General features: G+C 44.6%; 1 protein-coding gene across 2 annotated transcripts in view; it reads left to right on the forward strand.

The window, feature by feature from the left end:
• RSPO3 (R-spondin 3) overlaps nt 1–8,051 on the forward strand; it is a 61,162-nt gene extending 53,111 nt beyond the window's left edge. For both annotated transcript variants that reach the window (XM_083828355.1, XM_083828358.1), the window contains one exon: nt 6,996–8,051. In XM_083828355.1, the coding sequence (XP_083684481.1) occupies nt 6,996–7,189 (194 nt within the window). In that variant the 3' untranslated portion in view covers nt 7,190–8,051. The remainder of the gene's footprint in view (nt 1–6,995) is intronic.
• The last annotated feature ends 704 nt before the right edge of the window (nt 8,052–8,755 follow it).

An 8,755-nucleotide genomic window follows, 5' to 3' on the forward strand; every position in this document is an offset into this window, starting at 1 on the left:
AACTTAAAGAGATGTAAGGCTCCAGGTGGAACGCATGGCTGTGCCTATCCTGGCAAAGGAAACAGTGCCAGATCCCCAGCTTCCCTGGCGCTGGTGCTGGATGGCATTGCCAGGCCACATCCACGCTGTGGGCCGCTCAGCACTCAGAGCAATTTGGCATGCCGAAAAAAGCTTTTTCTCTGCTTCCAGAACTGAGTGGCTCAATTCAGAGTGCCACATGGGAACAGTCCCTAGCCTGGGCTGGCTCTCAAGTGTGCCAGGGAGATGTTGGAGGCTGGCCCGTGCCAGGGACCTCTCTAACCACTCTACAGTACAGATGGCGGGAGCAGTCCTCCAGATGGCTGTGTTTAAGTGCTAGTGGACATGGTTAAGAGTATAGCTAGACTAGAAATACTTCTGAGCTCCCAGTGATGCATCAAGGTGGGATTTTCCCCTTCCTGGCTTCCCCTCCGACATCTCGGCAGTGCTCCAGGTGGTGAGCGTCACCCACTGGGAGCAGAGCCACAGAATCACAGAGCGGTTGAGACTGGACAGGACCTCTGGAGGTCTTCTGGCCCAACCCACTGCTTTGGGGGCTTCCTACCTTGCACTCTTGTGCTTTACGTGAGCTTCAGAGCAGTGGGGTTATGTCTGTATGTATGTACAGATATGTGTATTGCACGCACACATTTCTGTTTGCATGCACACACACAATGCTAGCCACAACTGAAGGTCCTGTACTGAGGCAGAAACTGATGACCTGGTCCGTGTTATAGTCAGCATCAGCAAATCCACTTTGGGATCGTCAACATAGCCCAGTACAAAGTCATGTTCATTTAGGGAAAAAGCCATTCTGCATTGCCTGCACAGGGATGCATCCAAACATTTGGATTTTATGAATATCTTACGAATTGTCAGGTTACATTAATGCAAATATCATCATAAGTAAAGCCAAGGAAAAAGGCTTCTCTTGTTTATCCCTCTCTTCAAAAAACTCTGAGTAGAAATTTGAGTACTAAAGAAACAAGTTTCTTTGGGTGTTTTCTCTCTTTTTTACTATTGTACTAGAAAGAGTTCAAATGTCTGCTGAGGCACAAGCATCTGTCTCTTATCATGTATAACTTTTCTTGATTATTTCTAGAGAGGCAGACTAAACATGAGTCTCTGACATAATGCAGCATCACATTTTTATTTCTGGTTTGCTCAAAAGCCTGCACCAGCTGAACTAAGTCTCTAAAACGGGCTATATTTATCACCTCAATCTGGGCTAGTGGGAGGACTTGGATTATTGGTGCCTATAAAGAAAATCAGCTATTATAGATTTCTGCCAGTATCCTGAAACTTTAACAGGGAAAGATTTTTTGGTACCAATCACTAATATTTCCAATCTTTCTGTTGTCATCTGATTGCATTAGTGTTAAATGAGAATTATATGGTGATTTTGGACAGTCATCTACCTTTTTGCAGAATTTAGAAGAGCTGTAAAAATCAAATCCCATCCAGAAGTCACCGTTAAAAATCTCAGTGCAAGCTCAGCATAAAGGTTGGAGGGAGAACACCACTTTCCTAAATACCAGCATGGTGTATGTCACTTCCCATCCTAAACAATGTGGAGCGGTTTTCTGCTCTGCTAAATAGCCATGAGTTTCCTGTCTTTGGAAACACTGTTGAGATTTTATAAGCTGTGGGATCTTATAAGATGCAAACTGTTATGTAATTATAAAATTGCTGTTGTTAGCACATTAGTGCTGATTAAAACAAGGCTGCTAAGAAATTTCCTCAGTCCCAACAGGCAAGTGCAAAGGAAATGGATGCCCACGGGCTCTGTTCTGAACAGACAGCAATAAATGCCTCCACAAACAGCAAACAGAACTCATCACAGAAATCCTCCTCCTCCGTCTCTCTTTGACTGGAGGATATTCTTGTATTTTCAAGCGCTGACAATGTCTTTTCTATGGCACAAGAAAGACAGCTCCAACCCTTTCCTACTGCAGAGTTCAGTTCAGACCAGGGACTTTCCATAAGCATTGCTTATGACCTCATGAGTGTAGCAGTGCCATTTCTGAAGCAGCCCATGGAAGAAATGATCCCTTCCTAATTCCCATATGCCTAAATGGGATACAGCTTGCTCTTGCTCTTTATCTGTTACAGCAGCAACTTCTGACATCTCCTGCCTCAGCATCATTAATCTGCTCAGCCTCCTTCCTTTCCCCTCTGCCTGCTTTATGCAAATGGATGCTGTGCAGGCCTGATCTATTCCTGTATTTAGACACAGTGTTCTCATTCCCCATCATGTGCCTGCCTCGGCATTGTCCTTTCCTTGCAAGGACAGGTTAGAGCACATAACGTTAGTAAGAATATTTTTCAAGTGAATGCAATTTAATAGTCCAGAGGCAAATGAAATTTTCAGAGACAAATGAAGTTCAAGGACCCTAAATCTCATGGAAACACTACTGTGGGTCTCAGGCTCCAACAGCCCCTCCAGTCTGCATCTAGAAAACTATTTCCATTTTCTAGAGGAGACAGGCAAGTACATTAGTCACCAAGTCCCCTAATGCAGCTGCTCAACCGTATGTCTGCATCATCTGAGGTATCTTGGGGTATCCAAGGACAGTGGATACAAACATACCTTAAGATCTGTACCCATCTGGACTGGTACATGGAGGCCTGGTAGGCTGTCTTCATGCATCCCAACAGCAGGAGAACGTATGTCTGGGTAAAGTAATTGCTCCTTAAATGCCTTTGGACCTTAGATCCTTTAAATTTTTTACCCCTTGCTTCAACAATTGGTGCATCTTCAAGAGGAATAAAAGCAAGGAGAGGAAATGAACTGAGCCACATAGCACCTAGGTGATTCTGAAATTGGTAACCCTTGCCATTTTGGTCACCTGTAGATGTAGTGATTATGAAACAGGGCCACCATACTAGGAAAGAAATGATCGCTGATAAGAAAGCTATGCTGTTTAAACTTCAGAAGCTTTACCAGATGAATCAGCCACTAATGGCTTGTGAATGAAAGGACAATGTCCTCTGCACCACTGGGCAGCTGCAGCTTTGGAGGCTTGTTATCTTGGCAAGTAGTGTGAGTACATGCTACAGCTTGTGTTCCAGAAAAAAAAAAAAAAAGTGTCACTTTTCGTGGAAATGAGAGTGAGCTGTCCATTTGCATAACACAACATGACTGGATTACAGACAGAGCTGTAGTAAGTGATTTTAAAGCCTGGGGCATGGTCCTCTTACTGGTATCTTCACTTGGCACAGCTTCTTCCAGGTTATCATGCTGTCGTCCATGCAGTGCGGTGAGGAAGGGGTGACATCCCTAACTGGACTGAAAAATGTCTCAGATAGGTGGGAAGGAGCAGGGACGTGAAACGGTGGCACTTGGCCCCCCGAGTTTATCCCCTTGCTCTGTGGGGTACTGAGGGGCAGCAGCACGGGTGCTGACCGTGCTCCTGCAGCAGGGAAAGCGCTGAGGGGTCAGCTGAGGCTGTGAGAAGTGTGAAAGAACACTGTGGCACGTTACAGCTGTGGCTTGTGGTCTCTTATTATAGCCCTTCAGCTGACTGCAGTGTAGTGGGGAGGATTTTGTGGTCCGTGGTGACATGCACAGTGGAAGTGCCAGGACCCTTCCAGATAGGGGCTTATTACGTAGGTGCCTGCAATCCCTCCAGATGCAGCTCTGGGACTCCTCTTGCCCCTTCTGCTCTCCCAGGGTAAATTTATTCACGGGAACGATCTCTCCAAAAGAAATACAATTATCCCCAATGCCTGATGCCAGACTCTCACCCCTCTTTCACCCCATGAGACCTACTCTGTGACATCCCCCCACCGAAGCAAAGCAGCTTGCACAATCAGATATGATGCCTTCTTACTGTGGTTTGGGGTTTCAGTGCCCACGGAAGGGAGACGTGAACAAATATGATATATACGATATAAATATAATATATATGAACAAATGTATGTCATAACTGTAGCCAAATATAACAGGGTGAGACTAAGGGACAATGCCTAAAGATGACAAAATCTGGAACCTGCAGTGGTTATTCCACTTCAGCCATGATTTTTTTTAGGATGTACAGAAGTCCCAAGTTCTCCCGAACTGTGACCAACCTTTGCTCCTTTTAGTCCACAAGATGTGTTATAGATTTAGTGGAAACCTCACATCTGATGCAATAATGCAAACACATCTCTGAAATGGTCTGGTTTGCATATTTAAAGATATATTCCAGCACGGATTACATAAATGCAGATGTGGGGATTTCTGAGACCGTGGGCTATAAATTAGATTAACAAGAACTCAGCACCTTTAAGCTGCTTTGACATGTAATTATATTGTTCTCTGAATTAATTTCACCATCTGCATTTAATTTGAACTACTGCACTTCTCAGCATTACGGCATGTCTGTAGATTTACTTCAATATACAAAGCTGTAGCATTAGAAGTAGCAAAGCATCTCCCATCTACAAGAAAAGACTGCACAGTGCCTGTAGACTAATTCCTCCAGCACAGCTGGCCATACAAAGTTTCGGTTTTGGAATAAAAGCTGTTTTAATGACGAATTAACTGCTTCACACAACTATGTGAATCTCACGAACCCACGAGCAAAACATTCGCTCGGAAACATTTGGCGATCTCCTATTTAAAAAGATTTATCCCCCTATTTTTTTTTCTTTTATTTTTTATTTTATTTTGCTATTTCAGAAGGGCTCGTTGACCCGCCAGGAGAGGCAGCTCACCTCTCCCCGGGACCCCGCAGCCCCCGGGACGCGGCGATGTCCCCGCACCGACCGGCAGCGATCGCGGCGCGGCACCGGGGCGCCCCCGCGCGGCCGCAGCTCGGTTCCCCGCGCCCCCCGACCGCCCCTTCCAGGGACGGGGGGCTCCGGCTCTGCCCCTGCCCCCCTCGCCTTGGCGTCCTCAGTGTAGAGGAGCTCGGGGGCTGGAACGGCCCGTGCTGTTCCTGCGCTTCTCACCCGGCCAAACTCCTGCGTTTAGGAAGAGTTTTCACCGTTTCTGTGCCATAGAAAAAATATTCGGGAACAAATCTCTGGGAAGAGGAGAGCATAGGTATGAGCAGGGAGGGGGATACATGCAGGAATCTACCTCCGATTGCACCCCAATGCTAGCAGATATCACGGAAAGATGTCATTGCTGGGAGACTCTTCCCTCGGGTACACGCTGAACCAAGGGCTGGGCAGCATAAAATGGAGTAACATCACTCCGACGTAAAACCTCCAATTTTTGAAGTTGTGGTGGAAAGACATAAAAAAAACCAGCCCAGACAAAGATGGCCCTTCAGCGCTCTACCACATTACCCGAACAGCACAGAACTAGAAGACAGACCTTTCACAAACTTCATCAATATGGACATATTGGCATTAAACCACACATAAAACTGCACAGAGGACTCCACATTAGTCATCCTCAGAGCAGAGGATAAGTAGGACTGAGTTCTAAGTACTTACCAGAAATCAGTTTTGCTCATCCTATGTAGGTTGAGCAAAAGAAAAAAAGCATGCCTAGGTGGGTCTCTAGCTGGATGTCAGGTCTCCCTCAAAACTTGCAGACATATAGTCGTGTGCGTTCTTTATATATTCACACACAGATATAAAAATACATACATCTTGATCCATGACAGAAAGGGAAACCATTAAGCATCTTTCCAATGTGCTTAAGGAATTGTGGCTAGGAAGTCACAGCTGAAGGATTTTGGACAATTACCAAGTGAACAATGTCAAACACTGAATGCCTGGACAGTTTCCATTCAAGCAACATTTCATCTTGGGCCAACTGTATTTACAAACCACTGGAATGAAATTCCATACTGTCATTTACCCATTAGTCAGAGACAGCGTTACGGCAGGGTAAGACGTGCGCTCACTGCTGGGTGGAGCTCTCCCAGCAGTGGTTAGCTCTTGCTGAGCCTCGCATGCCCATCCTGCAGGTCTGCCCTGCTCACCCCTAGGTATCGTAGGTGGCACTGCCAAATCCAGAGAGGGATTCTGCAGGGGTGTGTGTGTATTGGGGTCATATCTGACTAGTTACTGAAAGTTTGAGGAGCCATTTTACATTTAAAGCTTTACTGCGTGTTTCAACAGTGACAGATGAAAAAATCAGATGTTTGTCCCTGCTTGACTCAACAGCTGCATCTAAACTTTCCCTTGCTCTCCAATCGCAGAGTTGGTCAGGAATGAAGAACCTGTAAAATATCCCATTCTATGCTACATGATAAGAAGAGGGTACAGTGTATCCTCACATCTCAGTCTTACTCCTTGCCGTCTGCCTTTTCCTCTCCTCCTCTGAATCTCTCTCCCTTTATCTGACCTCCTTGACCTTGGATGGTAGAGTACCCCTACTCTATCTGACCTTGGATGGTCATCTGTTCTCAGAGCAAGCCACTGCCCTGAGCCTACTCCCCTACTATGACCTACTCCCACAGAGCTCATTGAGGTGTCAAAAAATCCCAGTTTTGGTTTTTGGAATGGGAATAGTTCCAGGTATTCAACATCCTCAGCCACAAGAGCTACTGTCAAGTTTGTGTAACTACTCCAGCATTGGTGTAGGAAAGCCTGGGTTATCTCTGCTGATATTTCAAAGCAAAAAGTATTTGTGCTGCAGTTAAGAGGGATAGATTATTTACAGTAGTATTGCAGTTTATAAAGTTAGACCAGTCAGTTAGTGCAACCTGGCTTAGGCCACAGAAGTCCTCAAACCTGCTGTGTTTTGGTGGAGTACCTGGAGCTGTGCCCTTGGCTGTGGGAGATGGGAATATATTTATACCAGCTCTAAAACACTGTGACTCTCCAAGGAACTTCCACCTCTTTGCTTAGAGTCAGATGGGAGGTGTGAGGCCAGCTGCTGAATTTAATGGTTTGGTGAAGAGTTGGACACTTCCAGGCACTGGTACTGGTGTCCAGCTTCCAACGGGAGGTGCTAATCCTGGGCTTTACGGGCAAGGGAGTGAGAAATTGCAGCAGCCTGAGCAAATCTTCTAACGTCATCATTTTTATTTCAGGGAAAAAAAATAGGGAGGAGAAAAGAAAAAAGTCCAACAAAGACGAAAGTAAGGAGACAAGACAGGAAAGCAAAGGGCGAGTAGCCCGAAGACAGAACCGAGAACAGAGGGAAAACAACAACAAAACGCAGCCGAAGAAACGAAAAGCCCCCAATAAAGAACAGACCCTGGCACCCGTCGACACTGCACATTAACAGCCTTCCATGATTGTTTAAGTCTTATGATGCTGCTATCTCTACCAGACCGCCCTGACAGGTGCTCCAACCATTCAGGCCGCAAATGGACAATGCTACCAGTTATTATTAAACTCTAAACAACATTCCAAATACTTCCTATATTCTCCAAGCAACCATAGTTTATTAAAGAGATTGAGATGAGCCAAGAAATAAAATCTAAAAATGGGATACTTTAAAACTGTTATATTATATGCTTCCATGCATCTGTAAAAGGCAAATAAGAATTTTTGTATATATTAATAATAGGGTATAAAATATAGCAATATAATAATGAATGACATTCAGATGAACAATGTTCTTTTTCTTTGTAAAATATTTTTCAAGTTATTGTTTAAGTATGAGGCAAGAGATATGTCTAAATCAAAGACGCAAATCGTATCCCTTCATATATTGTACATAAATATTACGAGAAGGAGGAAAACATTTCTGAAGAGCCAGTAGGAACCCAAGGTTTTATAACCTCTGGTGGAGCAGAGTGGATTTGCCTGTGGTTCCCTGGTCCGCGCTCCAGACGTGGGTGAGAAACACCAGGGGAAAGCCTGCAGGGCTTCAAAAGCTGAGGGAAAAGAAGCAGAAACATCTGCAGCTTTGAAGACTGAATCCCTGAGGCAGAAAGTGACGGTGCTGAGCTTGAATAGTGCTCTTATCTATGGGACAACACAATGTTTTCTGGTCTAAACAGTGGTACAGTGTGTGCTGTTTTATGCTTTTTATACCTATGTGTAACTTAAGTCTACATTTCAAATCTTCTGGTGAATGACAAATCGTATTTGTAGGAGACAATGTTGAGTTAATAAAAAAACAGAGAAATAGACCACGTAACCCTCTTTGTTTTTCACAGTGATGTCTGCTTTTCTGCTGGAGGGAGTGGGGGGGGAGAATTTAGTAGCTTAATAGAGAGAAAAGGACACATCTTCAGCCACAATGTTCATCTAGTGAAAGAGTACCCACAATCATAAGTCTATTGATGAAAAGAATTTATAAACTTCTGTCCAATTTTACTTAAATTCTTGTCCTAGTTCTTCTCTCTGACAAAGAAGAAGTGAAAATTTCCATTGCTCAGAGAACAAGCAAAACCTCTGGATATCATTCTAGCTATTTCAGTGGCTAGAGTGACCCTCAAGAGAAGCACAAGCTATACTATATGCTGCCTCTCTGCTCAGAAATGGATTTACTTTTTGCAGAAAAACACTGAGGAGCCAACTCATCACATTTGCTTTGTTGCCACACTTCTCCCAAGGGTAGATTCCATAGGGGTAGCAGCCTGCCTAGTGTGGTGTGTGGTCTAGAAAACGCGGCAGGCAAGCCTTCCTAGCCAGTTCCAGTCCCTACTCATTAGCTCTTTCTCACAACGATTTTGCCTAGACAGTCTGTCTTGGACATTGGAAAAGACCCTACCCAACACTGACTTTTCAGTGACTTCTGGAGGAAGATACTAATCATCCAACCAGCAACGCAGGATAGTTTCCTACATTCTGCTTCGTAAGAACTTTGTCTCTTAATGATATGTGTATAGATGTAGTA

The sequence above is a fragment of the Anser anser genome (genome assembly GCF_964211835.1).
Source record: "Anser anser genome assembly, chromosome: 3".
Taxonomy (NCBI): domain Eukaryota; kingdom Metazoa; phylum Chordata; class Aves; order Anseriformes; family Anatidae; genus Anser; species Anser anser.